Source organism: Lepisosteus platostomus, chromosome 18 (genome assembly GCF_059453375.1).
Source record: "Lepisosteus platostomus isolate fLepPlt1 chromosome 18, fLepPlt1.hap1, whole genome shotgun sequence".
NCBI lineage: Eukaryota > Metazoa > Chordata > Actinopteri > Semionotiformes > Lepisosteidae > Lepisosteus > Lepisosteus platostomus.
In genome coordinates this window covers 13703206-13721514 of record NC_142628.1, presented here as the reverse complement: position 1 = coordinate 13721514, position 18309 = coordinate 13703206, and the positions used below count along the sequence as shown (strand labels likewise).

The following is an 18309-nucleotide window of genomic DNA, read 5'->3' as shown; positions in this document are numbered from 1 at the left end:
GTGTTTGGAAAATATGAATATTGACGTAAAACAGTCTTTTTTGGGAGAAAAGGTGTTATGCACGAAATCAGATAAGTAAAGAAAAAACGTACAAACGGTTCATCTAGAGTCTCTAGTCTGTTTTCTGGGTTTCGGCGCTAACCATAACAAGCCAATGTGTTAAGGTACCAAAACGTTGTAGCCAAGACTGGAACTTACATGGTAAGATTTTTTTCTTGACTGAAATTTAACACAAAAAAAAACGAGTCTCTTTTGTCTTCTGGGTCGCGTCCCCTTACCTTCAAAAACAGCCACCTAACAATAAGACGCCTCTACTGCGTTATTGCGTGCTCGTCCTGTTGCCATCGCCCAATTCCCTCCCCCGTCCTCTGCCTGCCTCACCTATTTAACGAAGGGCTCTCAACTGCTACAATACATGAGAGTCCGGCGAAGAACGCACCGGGGAGAACACGACCTCCAACACTGGTCCCAGCAGCACGCCAGTCTAACACGGAATACGGGCAGTGTAGCACACCAAGCCCCTCTCTCCCCCAGCCCCTGTCTTAACGTCTAGGGTCTTCTGGTCCTCTCTAGTGGGGTCTGGGGGAGCTGTTCTCTTATCTTTGACCCCCCGTGCCCTGTCTACTGCTCATCAGCCGATTCAGTCCAGAAACAGACAATGAAACTGAGCAGGGGGGGTTTACTGAAGCTACAGTAGATAGTGGCATTTTCGAAACAGCGGTTTGCTACAGTTTTTGACCGGACTTGCCGGCCCCGTGTGAACGCACGCTAGTGTGCTCAAAACGGATGCGCAAGGCAGGGAAAAGGTAACAAGCTCTTGCGTTGCTCGACCAGACTGTTTCAAAACAATTGCAGTGATAATGCCACTGCGTGTTAAATAAACTCATGTGCAATGAAAAATGATAAAAAATAGTTTATATATAGGCTCTAAGGCAAATATTACAAGCGAAACTGTAAAACATATTTGGTCGTCTGTACTGTAAAATATTGTTTAGTTACCAAAACAGCTATTAGAGCAACTGGATTGTGAAAATATAATACAGGGAATCTGTAGATAAACGTAGAGCTTTACATAGAATTAAATTAACAAAACAGAAATGAACACAACGATGTTTAACAGCAAGTAATTAAAAAAAACAACGAAAATTAAAATCACTTCAGTTCCGGGAGCTACATGAAATTCCACCTTTGTGTCTGTGTCTATAGTAGAAACGGCTTTGTTTTCGCTCAAACAAACGTTTTTGGAAATTCTGCAGTTTTTTACAAACGGCAACACTGAAGGTAATGCGCGGTCGGGCCTGTAGGGGCGCCGTTGGCCAGGACGTCCCCCCCGGCACACTGGGAATGTTGTGAACTTTTTCTTTGTTATTGTCCAGGCCGATGCCTTTTGAGTTCCTCTCGTTCATTTTCAGTTCTCATTTTGAGATTTCATAAACGCGCAGTCCTTTCTAAATTTGCCACAGCCCTTGTTTCTAAAATCAGATCTCTTATAGTGATACAAGTGTGTACCCAGCAGTTCAATAGGCTTCCAAGGTAAGAGGTGTGTTACAAGGCAGTGATATCAAGCTATCTGTACAGTCTAATGAGCTGGCAGTGAAAGCACCAGTTAACCTTTTAATGCTACTAGTATCAACTGCAAGAAAGACTTCAGTTCATGTAATAAATATTAAATGTACATCGGTATAATTCTTACCGGAGGCCTGAATGTTAGTTTCTCAGGGTCTTTCTATTTACTCTGCCATGATTATCCCATGATTTGCACTACATTTTACTGTGGGCTAGAGGAACGAGCGCTACCTACTGGTCCGCCCACACCACTTGCTGCACCCCTGGTCCTGGAGCAACACTATCTCTGCCGGTTTCCCTTGCGGCTGAACTCCAAAACTACCGTGGTAACTGATGAGTTAAGTGATCAGCTTGCTGGTTCAGGCTGCTGTTTCACTTGGTCATTTCTTCCCTGTCATAAATATCTGACTGCAAAGGGGCTCCGCTGCACAGACTCTCCTCTGCTTGATTTCTGACTGAACTGTTAAGATCGTACCGGTCGATGGATTCATGCCAGGCCCAGACACGCCCACGATGAGTGTTTTGTCCATTTCAGGGAAACACTCCTGATTGGAAACAGCCCCCAAACCCAGAAATCGGTATTGGAATTGATACCCAATACAAATTCCATTTCGCCTTTTAAGAGATAAAAGGAAATTTACAAATAAGCCCTCAACAGAAATCAATGAGCCCATGAGTAAGATCTCAGGTGTAGCATAAACAAGTTCCTCCAGGACCAGGGTTTGGAATCACTGGATGATCACAGCAAGTGCTAATTTGGGAAGCTGGATCCACTCCTGATTCTCGGAATCATGAAGGTTCCCTCTACTCTACCACTGAAGTTACAGGTATTAGCAGAAAGGCAGCCTTCGGAGATCTCATTGCTTTCTAAATAAAACAGATAGAAGCATCAATATGAAGGGCCTCCAGTCCTAGTCCTGGAGGGGCTGCTGTTCCTGCAGGTGCTCTTTGTCTCTTTAATCACACAGCACCAGAAGAGCTGGAGGTTCAATGGATCCACTCCAGCCCCTAATGAGTTAATTTGGCTTCAAGAGCTGCGTTGGAATGAAAACCTACAGACACGTCAGCCCCCCTGCAAAAGGAATTTGACAGCCCCGATTTGTATCATTTAATTTCTACCAACAAAAAAAGAAAAATGTTGCAAGGTTAATTTAAATTATCAACAGATTATGAAAGCTGCAGTACTTCCGGCAACAGTCTTAATGCATTTTTTCTCTCTCGATTTTCTCAGTTTTCTCTTTATAAATGAGGGTACAGCTTCCTCTCGGTGGATATTTTCCCCAGCACCTCTCCGCTGAACTGGTACGTCAGCTTTTTCTTGACCTTCTTCACCTCCCCGGTCTTGCCGTAGTTCCTGAGGGCACGTGCCATCTTCTGGTAGGTCATCTTCTTGCGGTTCCCTTTCTGCACGCCCCAGCGGTTGGCCAGCGCCTCCTTGTGCTTGGAGGAGAACTGGAAAGTCCCCTTCTCCTTGTCTACCCACCAGATACTGTCCTTCATGTCCCCGTTGCGCAGCAGGTCCAGCAGAAACTGGTACAGGCGGATTTTCTTCTTGTTACCTGCAGCGGGACAGTGGGCTGGTGAGTACTGCGCCGGCACAGCGCCCTCATCAAGCTCACCTGCCTGGCCGGAACTGATCCGGTCCAGCCGGTATTGGGCTCATTTAGCTTGTTTAGCTCATTTAGCTTGTTAAAGAGCCGTGTTTGATTGGAAACTGGTAGATACACCAGCCGTCCTGAAAAATTATGCCCTTTGATGAAAGGCACAATGAAAAATAATCCTCACACTTCTATAGCTCTTTTCTGGACCCTCCGCTCAGGGCGCTTTACAGGTCATGGGGATCCCCTCCACCCCCACCAGTGTGCAGCCCCCCCTGGATGATGCTCCAGTCCCCTCACACACACCAGCTCTCAGTGGGGAGGAGAGCAGAGTGATGAAGCCAGTTCAGAGATGGGGATTATTAGGAGGCCATGACTGGTAAAGGCCAATGGGATATTTGGTAACACCCCTACTCTTTACAAGAAACGCCCTGGGATTTTTAATGACCACTGAGAGTCAGGACCTCAGTTTTACGTCTCATTCTAAGAACGGCACCTTTTTTTACAGTATAGTGTCCCCGTCACCATACTGGGGCATTAGGACCCACACAGACTGCAGGGTGAGCGCCCCCTGCTGGCTCCACTAACACCTGCTGAGCTTCAGTGGACTGCCAGCTGTGAGCTGCAAGGTGATATACTGTAGCTGCTGGTAGTCTAACAAGCACATCTTTACAAAAACGGTTATTGACAAAAAATGAAAAAGGTTAAAAATGAGAAATAATGGGATTATCTGACCCATTTGTGGTGTCATAGAAGACACTGTACTCTAGATCCAAGACTTACAGTATGTTAAGGTATGGCTTCTCTCCTTATCTCTGATAACATGAGAATAATCTCTGTCTTGTTCAGTGCACAGCATAAGGGTTCCTTTTGCAGGACAGCGGCCTTATTGTAAAAAATACAGCTTCTGATTTTTATGTCCACTTTGAGAAAGCTGCCCTGTGCTAAACTTTTCATTGCAATTTGGCAGGTTTGCCCTGGATTTCCTGTTTCTTCTGTGCAGGTTTCATCACGTGTTAACTACAGTACATGTTAACTGCGATAACACGTTTTATTTTTACCAGCACAAATGTTTATAAGGGAATTATCACACATCATCAACTTTATCACACCCTGGTCAGCTAAAGGGGGTACAGTATAGGAAATCAAAGTGAAAGTTAGTTCAATGTGTAAAAAGAGAGAAAAACAGACGAATGATCTATTGGAATGACTGCAGTTTCAGTGGTAATTACTGGTATTATATTACAAGGCAATCCCTTGACAGACACCACTCACCTGGCTCCCCACTGGTGGGACAGGGCAGGTGGTCAGCCAGGTCGGCCTCTCCGTCTGAGACCTCAAAGGGCGGGCTCCTTCTCTCCATGTCCTCCTCATCGGAGCTGCGCTGGGCAGGGGAGGTGTAAGGGTACCTGCGCTGCATGTACTGCATCTGAAACGGCAGTGGGATGTTTGTAGCCTTCTGTACGCTTGACGCAGAGAGTGGCGGGAGTGTGTAACAAGCCGCCCTGACCACGCTGTTGAAGTTGATGCCCTGGCTTGATTCAAGAAAAGGCTGGGTAAGATCCTGGAATCATTCAGCTGCTTACTACCGAACAGGCTAGACTGGGCTGAATGGCTTCTTCTCATCTGCGATAGATAAGATAAGAGAGAAGGCATCCCTGCTGCCTGGACTGTAAACATCCCAGGGTTTTTGTTTGTTTTAGAAAATGCACTTATTTTAGCTGTGTCCCTTGATTCCATAAGGAGACAGAAATTTGATTTGAGGGTAGATGTAGACCCTGCTGAAGTTTGTCAGTTCTCATGGGGATGTGGCACTGAAGTGTGGAATCCAAGAATCTGGGCTTCTTTTTTGTTCAGTGGACAAAATAGCCATGTTTCTAAAAACTATATTGCCACAAAGAGGCACGTTTTAAATATTCAGCAGTCTACAGTACACAACTCTTAAAGACACAAACGCATAGGAAATTTACCACTCGAGACCTCAGACTTATACTGAAAGAGGAAGTTAAAAGCTGAGAAGAAAATGCGAGGGTGGTTACAGAGGATTTAGCAAAATGTCTTGCTGTGGGAACCACTTTGTCTTCAAATTTCAAATTTCAGTGGCACAGAGTGGGGACAGAGAGCTTGTGGCCGAAGGGAACATAAAACATAATTTGGGCATTGGAAAAGTGCATCACCTGCACTTCTGTGGGCTCAGGCTGTCCCCGGATACACAATCCATAGAGCAGGCGAATCGCTGTGATTATATCAATCCTTTGTCTCTCTTCTTTCAAAACACTTAACATTGGCTCAAATTCCTGTTACAGTTACAGGGTGCAGAGGGCCCCCTTTAACACTGAGTAATATAATCTTAAAAAGAAACCACTTAACCAGTTGTCACATTCACAAGGTGACATGAGTGTGATCTGTTGTGCTGTATTTTCTTAAGACCTTCTCAGAGGTCTTTCTCGTCGTCGAAATGCCGTCTCTAAAGAAGGCCTTTCCGTCTATCCCTTTACAGACATCGTCGGCTAGGGCTCTGCTTCCCAGCAGATGTTGGGAAAGGGGGAAACGAGCTGTGGCGGGGCCCGCAGAGAGGGGGAATATCCACCCCGCTGTCCGGCGAGGCGACGACACTTTCACGAGTGCGTGTGATGCACACTCCATAAGGATGCTGCCCCCGCGCAACTTAACAAATACAAATGAAATAAGATCTGAGGTACAGACATACATACTGCAGACAGCAGCGACTAAGGACACTGGAGCACCACAGAGTGTGTCTGGCATCACTCTTTCTGATGGTTTCCGTGGTAAATTCAGCGCAGACGTCTTGCGCTTGCATCTGCTATCGGTTCCCTTAGCTTTAACGGGTGCCAACGGCAATGCAGGAGAACATGAGAGCACCGTGACCTAACGTAGTCACAGAGGATGACCCCAGGGGTAGAGCGCACTGCAGGTTACTTATAAAACATTATACGAAGGCTTTAGAGTAGGCTAGAAGAGAGAATTACTTCCACTTCCCAGCTGGTTGGTATTTGTCTATGATTTTCATGGCTTACGAATTAAGTTATTAATTAAGAATTAAGAAAAACGTTGTTCTAACATTCAGCGTCGGTCATCGTAATCTGTGATTAACCATTTGTTTTTTGCACAGCTTTGCCTATGTTTTGTTTTATCAAAATCACGAATCTCTTCCCAGGTGGCAGGCATTTGGAAAAAAATACTTACATAAAGAATGATGACTTTAATTATTGTTGTATTAGTAGAATTATACCATTTTAATTAATCTGAACTAGTACTGAGTTCAGTCTACCTTCAGGTGATTAGCTATAGTATATGGAAAGATAGTGCCCTGGGGTTGTCAGTGATTTTCTCCTGCTGTTATCTGGCTTTCACCTGTAAGTGTACCTCCAGCAGCTCGGCACACGCTGCTGTGGAGGACGGGGGCAGAGCAGGTTCTCTGTAAAGCGAAAGGGGAAGCAGGGTGCTAGAAGGGGTTTTCTCGTGTGTCTCTGGCCCTCAGACCTCCTCTGTTGCAATGTGGGCTAGACAGCTGGGCGCTGGTGGCCTCACGGCCACACTGTCGACGAGCTTCGGGCGGGCAGGCAGTTTGCGTGTGAAAGGCAACAACAGCAACACACGCCGACAAGTTACATTTTCTATCACTCACGTGAACAAGCAGTACCCTAAGGACCCTAAAACGAGGCTTCTGAAATAACACGACTTCTGTTTCACCTGTGGTTGCCTTTTGTGTGCGATTGTTACTTAACAGGCGAGAGAACTAGAATCAATCAGCAATCTAAAAATAGCATTCAGCTAGCGTGTTTAAAGATGATCTATAGCTGTCTCCCGACGATATTGCTACTGAGCCTCGATTCCTTGGAAACTATACTCACAAAACGAACCTAAAACACATTTCCCTGCGATTACATTGAATTCACATTGAATTTGCATACCAGAGTATAATTATGGGTGACGTACGCCACACTACTAAATGGCCACATAAACTAGTCATTTAGTGTTTTCACTGGTTGAGATAAAAGAGAGTGCAATATCTCTGACACACAGAGTACATCATTTTTCATCCACGAAATTACACTGGTGCACCTTTCCAGTTAAGAGTACATAATACTAACTTACAAATGTGGATTTCAGTTCCATAGACACAGTGAGGGTCTTAATCTTTAAAAAAAGCATGTGGGCTACATAAAATTAATGTTTTATTCCCAGCATTGTTTTTACCAGCAAAAAGAAGCTTGTACATTTTGCCCTCTCGTGTTTTTGGATTAATTTTCGGAGCTCTCACAGTGAGCTCTTCTACCCTGTTATAAAAAGCGCTCACCCTTACTGTTCTGGTGTTATCTTACCGAAATTATTTAAGGGAAAGGAAGAAAAAATGCTCAAAAAAGTATGCTGTGCTTTCACAGATATTGCGCGTGGTGGTGAGGGTTTTTTAGTGAGACTGATTTTCTTGAAGCCACCTGGAACAGCCCCTCCCCTCCCCCGACCACCCCCTCCCTCACCAGGAGCATGTCCCAATAACGAACAGTAAAATTGGGTAAATAATGAAAATCCACAGCCAAGCGGTTAGTGAGTCTGCACAATTCGGCGTCGCCCTCAGAGCTGTCACGTAGAGGCAACACTTACTCAGGAAAAGACAGTGTTGGGCAACGCTATCTCACAGCAAACAATGCTCAGATCCCACACAATTAAAAAAAAAACACTCACTGCAATGTGGCATCTACTTTAAACAGCTAAAAGTCCCTGCTGTAATCACCTTTTTAAAGGCTAGCTGAGACCAACATTCAAGTAACTGTTACAGCACATCAAGAGCTCAGAAGAGTGAGCAGCCAAAGCATGAATTCTGAATTTAGTGCAGAATACAATCTATGGGCCTGTCCTCAGATCATGAAGCCATTGCAGCTTTATTTGTTCACAAAATAAACAGCTGTGTGTGAGTGGGACGGGTATTTTCTGTCAAATTTTTGAGTGGCATTGTAAATAGGAGATCTTTCAAATTCTTGAAACATAAAAATTGAGTTATTTTGGCTTTATTAGAGGGTCGGTGGCATGCAACCCAAATGGCAGTTCCATCTCTGAAAGCCCCCTGTCCATACTCTGCCATCAGACAGGCTCGGTGCATTAGCATGTATTTCGATTCTCAAGATGAGCACTAGTGAAGATGGCTCATCAAAACCTGAACCCACCCACTAATCCACCATTCCACAGAGCCGCTTCACGAACGCCCTGACGGTCGACGTGTACTGGGATTGGAATTTGTCAGCGGCTCAGACTCGGGCTTTCATCTGGGTCGGAAACAAAATGGCAAGCGTGCCTTAAAAAGATTCACAAACGTAGCTTTTCTTCGTAGGCAAGAACTGTTCCCCACAGAAGGTAACAGCGGGTTTACAAGTTTACAAGTGTTGCAACTTTTTATCGCTGTTTATATTAGTACAACCGATCCTAACGGTTCCCCTTTGGTCTTGTGTAAAATCAGAGGTTTTAAATCAAGGGGATGTCTGTCATGAACCAAGCTACAGCAGGACATTTTCCCGGCGTACTTTATATACACTGAACAAAGCTCGACAGCTGATGACTGCTTCAAACTGGACAGGAGTGCCAGAACATTTTGGGCACATTGTTTTTGCTGACTATGGAAATACCCAACTTTCCTTCTGTTCTGAGAAAACACAGAAAGTGCTGACTATTCATGCATGCTTTCTGCATATATTTCCACTACCTGCCTTTATGCTGGACGCTGTTGTTGAGACACTTCACAGCCAGACTGCCTGGCACACGATGTGTATTTCGTTGTGTAACCCACCAAAAAGCTTCCGACGTTCCCAAAGTGCTCCAATTCTGTTTTTCCCCCCTCACTTGTCCCCCCGATGCCGTTGAGCAATCCCGAAGCCCCGGCTCCCAGGCCCGATTGCAACACGGCTGCCTGGTAACAGGGCTCGGTCACACGAGATCGAAACGAGAACATGGTTGCTCGCAGATGGATTTCCATTTCCTTTTCCTGTGTAAAAACCCTGCCCTTGGCTTCGACCAATTCTTTCGCCAGCGCAATTTGGTGGAAAGAACGTCTCCGGGAGAATGCCACCCACCCTTTTCTGTTTTTCCGCGTTTGCGCCCACGCCCCCCGTCCGGGACGCCCCCCCGCGCGGAGATGTGGGAGGGGGTCGGTGTCGGGCCGCGGGGGGCAGCAGGAGGGGCAGGAGCTCACCTGGGGGGAGATTGTGAGGTGGGTGCTGCTCAGCCCGGGGTCTATGGAGTGCACGGGTTCGATTTCGCCGTACCGGGCGAAGGGCTGTACCGGAAAGGGCTGCACGCTCTGCAGTTCGGTGAAGTGGTTTTCGGGGAACCCCTCAAACTCGCTGGGGTGGATGGGGTGATGGTGGTAGTCCCAGTAGTGCTCTGCAAGACAAGGAAAAACAACGCTTTAACATGGTCATACTCTGACCTTTGACCCCACCCAACACTCACTCTGCTCCGTTTTTTTTTTTATTTGGAGGACTTCCTGCACACTCAGATCCATGGAGGTCCTTCAAATACAGCTCTGCTGAGAGAATCGGACTGTGTCTACGCCGTTATGGCTAACAGCAGACAACATGCGTCGTCCGTCCCTGAAACTCCTCCCGCTGCGTAACGTGGGTAGATGCCTGCCACGGCCATGGGCGCTTTTTCAGAGGCTGCGCGACACAGGAAACCTGTGTCTGGGCCCGTACCACAGTGAGGCCCGCGCTAAAACCATTCTCGTTAACCCGCTTGTCCGCTCCCCTCGATTTCTGAGCTGTTTCCGTCGCCGTGACGCTCATCACATCCAGCAGCTTATCTTTGCCCAGAGGAGGGTGATGATGTCACTCGGGTTCCCAGCCTGCGACAAACCAGGCACCTGCTATCATTCGGTGACATCGGTCCTTTGGTCTAGAATCGCAACTTGCTTACTTAAACTAGGATGGCAGTTTCCATTTGTTTCTTAAAAAAAGCTACATTCGCATTTTCCCCTTTTCTAAAATGCTAACGATTCATTTGGAAAATTCAGTGACTTTACTGGTTGATCGCTTACAGCAGCCTGCACAGAACAGTGTTACCTTTCCTAACATGTAAATAGTCATGCTATTGTACAGTGTTCCGGGGTGAAATGCACACCTGCCACTTTAGACGAACGGGAGGTTCAAATGTCTCAGCGTTTACACCGTCAAACTAGTCATTCGCATTAAAAAAGCTTGATTGTATTTCTCAAGTTGTCTATACGTTTTAACCCACAGGTTTTCTGATCAAAGTCACAGCTCAGAAAACTGTGAACTAGACTTAGGCAGCCATCAAGCTTGTGGCCAGTCCCAGTATGCCCTTTGCCCGATACCAAACAAGGCAACATTTCCAGTAACACCCGCCAGCCTTCTCTTTCAAGGGACGTTAATGACATCCCACCTAGGTTAAAATTAAACTGTAAAGGATCTCACATCCCAAATGATGCAGCAGAGGCAGTCAGTGCCGTCCAACCAGGAGTGTGTCTGATGGCATAAAGCCGTCTCAATAAAAAAGCAACACACAAAAGCATGTGGAGCACAAGAGCACCTAGCCTGTAGCATGGTGTTTCCATGAATTCCTGCGATATGGGAATGCAATCCAAGCTTTTTCCTACCTTTCACCCCACTGTCTGCCACCTCGCTGCCCTCGCTGCACATACCTCTTGGTCTAACTGGAATTTTCCAAAACAGAAAAAAAAAAAACAGGGTGGGGGTCTGGTTTATCTGGTACTTAGATCAAGCAACACTGCCTTCAACACATTTATTTAAGCAGCCCTGAAGTGACAGTGAGAAACAGGCAAATTTGTTTTTCATACACTGTATGTCACAGGGATGCTGAAAATGTCTAAAGTAACTAAAATGTAAATCACTGATCTTGTAGTCTAAGTTTTAAAGTAAAGCACTGTACTTTGAATTTGTTTCTTCCAGTTTTACTGCTTCTAAGAACTAAAGTTAAAATCGCACATTAGGTAGAATGCCGAACTATGTTTTATAGCGAAGTCACTCTTCCTGTTAATTCTCTTTTCTCCTTTGCAGCAAGGTCAGAATTAGGGTCACTTTCATCAGCAAAAACCTCTTCCCTCCCAGTGTGTCAGCGCTTGTCATTATGAATCAATTCTCAGGCATCTACAACACGTGCACCAGTTGACCGAATGGTGTGTACTATGAAAGACAATATGAATATCAAGTCTATTCATCCCACCCTTCCTCAACCAGTCTTTCTTCCAGGCCTTTTTTTCTCAGTCTAAAGAGATTACAGGTTGTACAGGACTCACACTAAATTAGGTCATATATAATATATCCATCCATTAGGAGATGTTGCTTTTTCCTTGTAAGGATTGTGGCACCATGGAGTCCATCTTAGAAGCATAGGGCAAAAGGCAGTACCACACCCTGGACAGTCCAACACAAGGCACAAGGCAGGATACACCCTGGACAGGACACCAGTCCATCAGAGGGCACAAGGCAGTACCACACCCTGGACAGTCCAACACAGGGCACAAGGCAGGATACACCCTGGACAGGACACCAGTCAATCAGAGGGCACAAGGCAGTACCACACCCTGGACAGTCCAACACAGGGCACAAGGCAGGATACACCCTGGACAGGACACCTGTCCATCAGAGGGCACAAGGCAGGATACACCCTGGACAGGACACCAGTCCATCAGAGGGCACAAGGCAGTACCACAGCCTGGACAGTCCATCACAGTGCACAAGGCAGGATACACCCTGGACAGAACACCAGTCCAACACAGGGCACAAGGCAGGATACACCCTGGACAGGACACCAGTCCATCACAGTGCACAAGGCAGTACCACAGCCTGGACAGTCCATCACAGTGCACAAGGCAGTACCACAGCCTGGACAGTCCATCACAGTGCACAAAGCAGGAACACATCCTAGACAGGACAAATGTCCATTATAGGGCACATGGCAGGATACACCCTGGACAGGACAATAGTTCATCACAGGGCATAAGGCAGAATACACCCTGGACAGGACACCAGTCCATCACAGGACACAGAGCAGGACCACACCCTGGACAGGACACCAGTTCATCACAGAATACACACACCCTGGCCAGGACACCAGTCCATTGCAGTGCAGACACACACACAGGCTAACACCTCTCCAGCATGCCTCTGAAAGGTGGGAATAACCTGGAGCAGATGGAGAAAACACAGGGGGAATGTGCAACTCCAAAAAGAGGTCACCTCTGTCCAGACTCGAACCCAGGACCCAAACTCCGCAAGGCAGTAGTGATAAAAGCCATGCAAACACACTGCCATAGTATAATATAAAAAGGTCAGAGACAGGAACGTGAGTTCACTGAAGGTAATCACAGTGTTCTGTTTGCTGTTCAAAATATCTTTCACTTTGCAGCCCAGATGTGTTCCTATAGCAGTTCAGCAGCTTTTTTTTTTGTGACAAACTGACTGACAAGAGGTCACAGAAAGAACTGGGGGGTGTGAGTTACAGTTAGACACTTTAAATAAACATCTGTAGACTCACTGCAGCTGGTTGCTGCAGATTAAAAACCACGTGACACCAGGACAGTAATAGTGCATTAAATACATTCTGGCATCTGCCGAGCTGATTTCAAGAGGCCGACGTTTTCTGGCACGGTTAATCCAAAGAGTTCCCATAAAATTTGCTCGCGTAAAGCAGGATTAGCTCAGCTGCTTCCATCAGCACTGTGAGCCCAACTGAGCTGCATGACAGCTCTCGGGAGCACGGGGGACACGCTGAAAGGGGGGTAAAGATGTATACATTTAATTAGAATGCAAATGCCCTGTGCTGAGGATGCACTCGATGTGGAAAGGCCTCACTTTCTTGCCACGATTCTCCATCCCACGTTCTCTCCACCCTGGATCCGGCCAGGAATGGGTGTGATAAAATGTGCCGCCCAGAGGTGCACGCAGGGCCCACCACAGTGTCCGACCTGCAGTCTTTTCCCCGCTGGTGCAATGCCTATCCGAAGGCCAGGCCGGGAAACCGGCGGGGACGCGGTCAATGCAAGCGGAAGACCGGGACCTCTTTCTTGGCGCTCCGTGCCTATTCCAGTCGTCCCCTTCCCCGCTCCCTCCCCCCCGCCAGCGTTTCCGCTTCGGATCGGTCACCGGATTCAAGACACCGCGGTTGGGCTGTGCGGAACTAAGAAAGTGTCTGCGACTGACGGTCAAGACTCGTTCACTGGTCCAAGAGCACTAGGGACTACACCCCCTGCCCACGCCTGCTACATAAAAATCCCTGTTGCAGACCCCCCATTGCTCTGCAGAAACAATCCGCAGACGTCCGTGTGGAAACAGATGGGAAAAATGCCTAAAGCAAAACTGATATTCTGTCTGTGGCAATGACACACAATCTCCGAATCCTGCCCAGAGGGACAGAGTCAGCGATCGCTCCTTACAGCTAGAAACATGCCTACTGGTTTTAAAATACTGTGGCTCACCACCCACTAATCTACTAGTGCTTAATTACATGGTTATGACACTCGTGCCAGTCTAACACTAAGCGGTACACAAAGGGATAGATAATGCACAGCTAATTTTAAACGTCTGTATACCGCGTATGAGCATGGCATCTCAGAATTATCCATCCCCTAAAAAAGAGTGGCGCCATTACGCTCCCCTCAGGTATTTATACTAAATAACTTCAACTGTTGCATTTTGAAGCAAAACGAAAACAACACACTTCATCTCCAAACACTTATGGCCAGACACGTACTGGCCGCATAAAAAGCCAGCAACTGTTCTATTCACTCGGACGGAGCCCAGAGAAAGAGTTAGACTGGGACCCAGTTTATGGCGGGGACTGGGGATAACTCCAGCAGCCACAACACAGTGATTATACCGGAGGTCATGCACGCCGAGCCTCTGGAGAAGCACACGCGTTTGCCCCTGTTTGAAATGCCGATACACAGAGGAGGCTTCAGTGCCGCGGGTGTACTTTGACGCCTTTGGTATTTACAGTACATGTTCCTCTTCAGTCCGGTCTGTATTATCATGTCTCTTCGTCAGCATGGTCGTCCGAGTTTGTTTTGGTTTTGCTTTGCTAAGCGACCCCACATTTCCTTTCCTCTTTTTTTCTGTTCTTTGCATTAATATCTTCCCTTTTTTTCGGTGTCTTTTTGGTTACATCAGCAGTTTTTCTTTTTACATTAAATCACTTACTGGAATAAAATTGCAGGTGTATTCTAACCGAAGTTATAGATTATTTTTCTAAACCCCTTACTTTTAAGACAAAACAACCCGTGTACGTGGGTGACCTTTACAAAGGGGTAAAGTCATTACAATTAATATATCCATCTAAGAAATTCCACTTTACATCATCGCACGACTAAACAGAACCAATTGTGCACATACCATTTTAACTTAAAAGATATGTGTAATTATTGTTAAAATTAAAAACAAAAAGATCATTAGGAGACAAGTAAAATTCAACCTTACCTCCATGACTGTCACCATCATTAAGGTAGGGGTAATATTCGATTGGTTGTCGGTAGATATCGTGATCGTAAGTAATAATTTCTTCTGAAGACTTTTGAAATAAAACAGATGGACAGGAAACACGGCATGAGAATGCTATTTATTCAACAAGACGTGGGACATACACACTGTTGTAAAAAATAACTTTGTTCGCATGAATAATTGTGAACTAGACAACTGTTTTTAAATGTTCAAATTTCCAACTTCATGTTACTTTTCTAATATTTCTAAAATACAAGCATCAAGTGAAGTATAAAATAGTTAATATTAGTCTCTTAGTACTGTAAGTAGCGAGATATTGTACTTGTTTATTATTTTCTTCATGTCCTGTTTCTCTCTATATCATGTATATTTACAAAATAATCGAATCGCACACAAAACGTTGTTTTATGCATTTAAATGACTGTAAAATATGGGCACTATGCATTAAAATACTGTAAGATGAAGGCATTTTAGTATTTTCCAATAAGGTGGAAGCACTTTAAATTAAAACGATATCACTTTATTTTTTTAAACAGTCACACATAAAAATAACAAAAGTAACACAACAAAATAACTTAATATGTTTACCCTTACAACATTATTGAAAATAATAAATAAATAATGAGTGTTGTTATAACAGAAAAATGAAAATATACAAGTAATTGTAAACTAAAAATAACAAGACAATGCATGTTTTAACATCACTGTCCTTGAAGTGTTCTTTGTTTTAGGAATGTATATGTTTACAATAAAATGTAAAATTATATTCTCAAATATACATTACTAGATACTCTGTAAGCTAAGAAAAATCCATGCAAGCATGATTTTACTATTTGATTTTTGAAAGATCAAAAGAACTGAGGATTGTGCTAACATTAAAACTAAAAGCAAATTTATATTATAATCCCCTCAAATGACAGAAATAATGTCCCATGGATTCGTGTGAAATACAGTACACAGCGAATTGGAAATGGTATGAGACAAGACAAACCAAAAACATTTAAACATGATTAAAAATTTGAAGGTTAAGTTATACTGAATTTCAGAATGAGGTCAAATATGATCACCTTTTCTTGTTACTTTTAGTTTACCCTGTAATACAAACAGAATAACTTTGTTTTAATACTGCTGATGAGAATGATAGTGCATCAATATTGGTTTTTTTTTACTCTTAACTATAAATTAAGTTTATTTTTCCCACCCCCTTCCACATTACTTTTTAAATTAATCTCTTTACTGTGACCCATTACCATGGGAATAATTTCGCTTAACAGGAAAGAGCTCGAAACTACAGAAATAAATCGAAGAGGTACTTACAGGTGCAATGAGGTATCCCTCCATCCTGTGTGCATGTAGCATCAAGCAGATTGAGCAAAATAATCAGCTAACAGTCTTACTTTTCTCAGTCTCTTTCAAAACTTCAAGAAGCCATTGCATAACTCAAAAGACAATTTTCTCAACAAATCAACCGGGAGGCCACTTTTCTTCTCCGTCACTAATTTGTCCGAGAAAAACAAATGCCTGTTGTCTGTAAAAACAGTACAAGTTTAAAACCAATTACACACCTGTCAGATTAATACATGTACACTGTTTTTATTGTATTAACACACTGGCTGTTGCTGAAGACAATCTAAAATGGCCCTTTTTCCTTTTTTTTCAGAAAGTTCCTGATTGTAAGTGATGTGTCAGATGGAGATAGTGATTCAACTATATCTGAGTTGAAATTGTGTCATCAGCTGTCAGCCAATCAAATCAGGTCTGCGTATTTTAATGAATCAGGCCTCACCTTTTTTTCGTGACACACAGACACTTCAAATTTGGCTGAAGCAAAGTACAGTATTTACCAAATATACCAAGTACCTTAGTACAATAAACACCAATTTTATATATCTATCTATCACTTTGAGTTATTTTAATTAAATGTATACAGCAAATTCTAAAAATCAGTCAGTGTAAAATTAAAACTAAATTTGAATTCTAATGCCATGCATGGCTGGACAGTTTATAAATACTTTCTGTCAAGTTGTGGTTAAAGTTTTTAAGCAGTGATGCCAGAACGATACTTGGGGCTGTGACGGGCGTCTTGACAGAATTACAGAATCAGTTTTATTTCTGAACAAATAAAATGATTTTCAAGATCCTTAATCCTTCAAAGACCTCATATCAGAATCTGTAAGGAGAGGTGTAAACAATGGAAACATGAAAAAGAGAGTTTCCAATTTCCGCTGATAATTTAACTTTTCAGATAAAATCGAAAGTAAAAAATGCATTATGATACTTGTATAAAACCCTTACCTGAAACTGTGGTGTTTATTTATAAGCTTCTGTAACATCCAAATTGATGAGTCTTTTAAACTGTACCAAGAACAGGAGAGACAGTGACTATGGTCTGCTGAAAGACCATTATCACAACGTCTTTTCAAAAACAGAGGTATAAAATATCTTTTGAAAACGCACTCATTGCCTTATGCATATGAACATCCTACAGTCTGTAAAAATGTAGTCAAGAGAATTTCTCTAGCCTTGCTGACATGTGAATTTAACAGAATCACTCACCTGACATCAGGACATCAGGTTTTTTTTTATGATTGTTATAAGTGTGCTGTGTTGTGGATATAGCGTATCATTAACACATCATTTGCTAAAAGTGAAGTTATGAGAAAGGCTTGTTCCCTTTTTTAATCAAAGCCCAAACACTGCTACTTCTTCCTTTTAGAGGAGCTAACTGTAACTTGGATCAGGTGGAATGTATCCCCTATGAAATATAACAACAGTCCTCTTTCTCATGTAAAATAAAAGGCTTAGCTTGTTGTCAGAGTTCCTGGACCTGTTCTCCATTGTGACCCCTGGGCTTAACACTAGGTGCAGGAGAATTGCCTATAGTAACATTTGACATTATAGGCAAAGTTATATACAGTATCCTAGTTATGTTCATTTTAAAGTAGGAGAGACCATAAAGACACATAGAATGTATGATTATTTTCCCTATTTGTCCACATTGGTGGATATTTATGATATCCATGGCATAATTAATTTAAAATCGAATTTATGTTAGCCAAACTCAAAGGTTGTGCAAGTGAATACACTTGTTTCTGATCCTAAGATGAAGTGGATTTAAATACACAATGTTCCGTTCTATTATTTTTTTCTCAGGCGTGAAATTTCACATCTGGGCTTTAAAGCCTGTCATCTGCATCCTCAAATAGTTTAAACTAAAGGTACTGATGGCATAGCACAGCTTGTGGGAGGAATCCAAGTTGGTCTTGTAATGTCCTATTGCCTCTCCATGCCATGTGTACATAAGCTATAATTAATTACCATGACTTCATTGAGCTTTATCTTAATACGAAAATAATGAATACTGTTTTTAAAGACACTGCAGTTAATTATTAGTTAATGTGATTTCTTGCTATAATATTTAGTGTCAAGTATATAGTATCTTGATATAACATTATCTTATAATTTATATGCAGCATATTAACAATACTGTAATTTTTAAAATATTATTCACTACTTAATAAAAATCAGCGACACTCTTTTCCAATAAAGACCAAATGCAAGCGAGCCTCAAGGTTGCAGAGATTAGGAGGAGACTCTAAGAACAATGGTATGTCTTGGTGTCTCGGTCCTGCTTGACTCATGCCCTGTGTCCTATTTCC

General features: G+C 43.6%; 1 protein-coding gene across 2 annotated transcripts; it reads right to left on the bottom strand.

Annotated features, from left to right (window-relative positions):
- Positions 1-898: 898 nt before the first annotated feature.
- spi1b (Spi-1 proto-oncogene b) lies at positions 899-16351 on the bottom strand. Of its 2 annotated transcripts, XM_088612117.1 has the most exons (6): positions 15968-16351; positions 14630-14720; positions 10792-10848; positions 9370-9560; positions 4440-4593; positions 899-3125 (listed from the first exon to the last, which is right to left on the bottom strand). In XM_088612117.1, the coding sequence occupies exons 1-6, from the start codon at positions 16007-16009 to the stop codon at positions 2806-2808; spliced, it is 855 nt and encodes a 284-aa protein (XP_088468243.1). In that variant the 5' UTR covers positions 16010-16351; the 3' UTR covers positions 899-2805. The 2 variants fall into 2 exon arrangements, with proteins under 2 accessions (XP_088468243.1, XP_088468245.1); XM_088612119.1 differs by lacking the exon at positions 10792-10848 and having other exon boundaries at positions 15968-16350.
- Between the last annotated feature and the right edge of the window lie 1958 nt (positions 16352-18309).

Coding starts and splice junctions, on each gene's coding strand:
- spi1b (XM_088612117.1), bottom strand. CDS start 16,009: ATGCTACATGCACACAGGATGGAGGGATACCTCATTGCACCT. Junction 10,849..14,629: donor TGATGGTGACAGTCATGGAG/GTAAGGTTGAAT, acceptor GGAAAATTCCAG/TTAGACCAAGAGGTATGTGC. Junction 9,561..10,791: donor GGCAGACAGTGGGGTGAAAG/GTAGGAAAAAGC, acceptor CTTGTCTTGCAG/AGCACTACTGGGACTACCAC.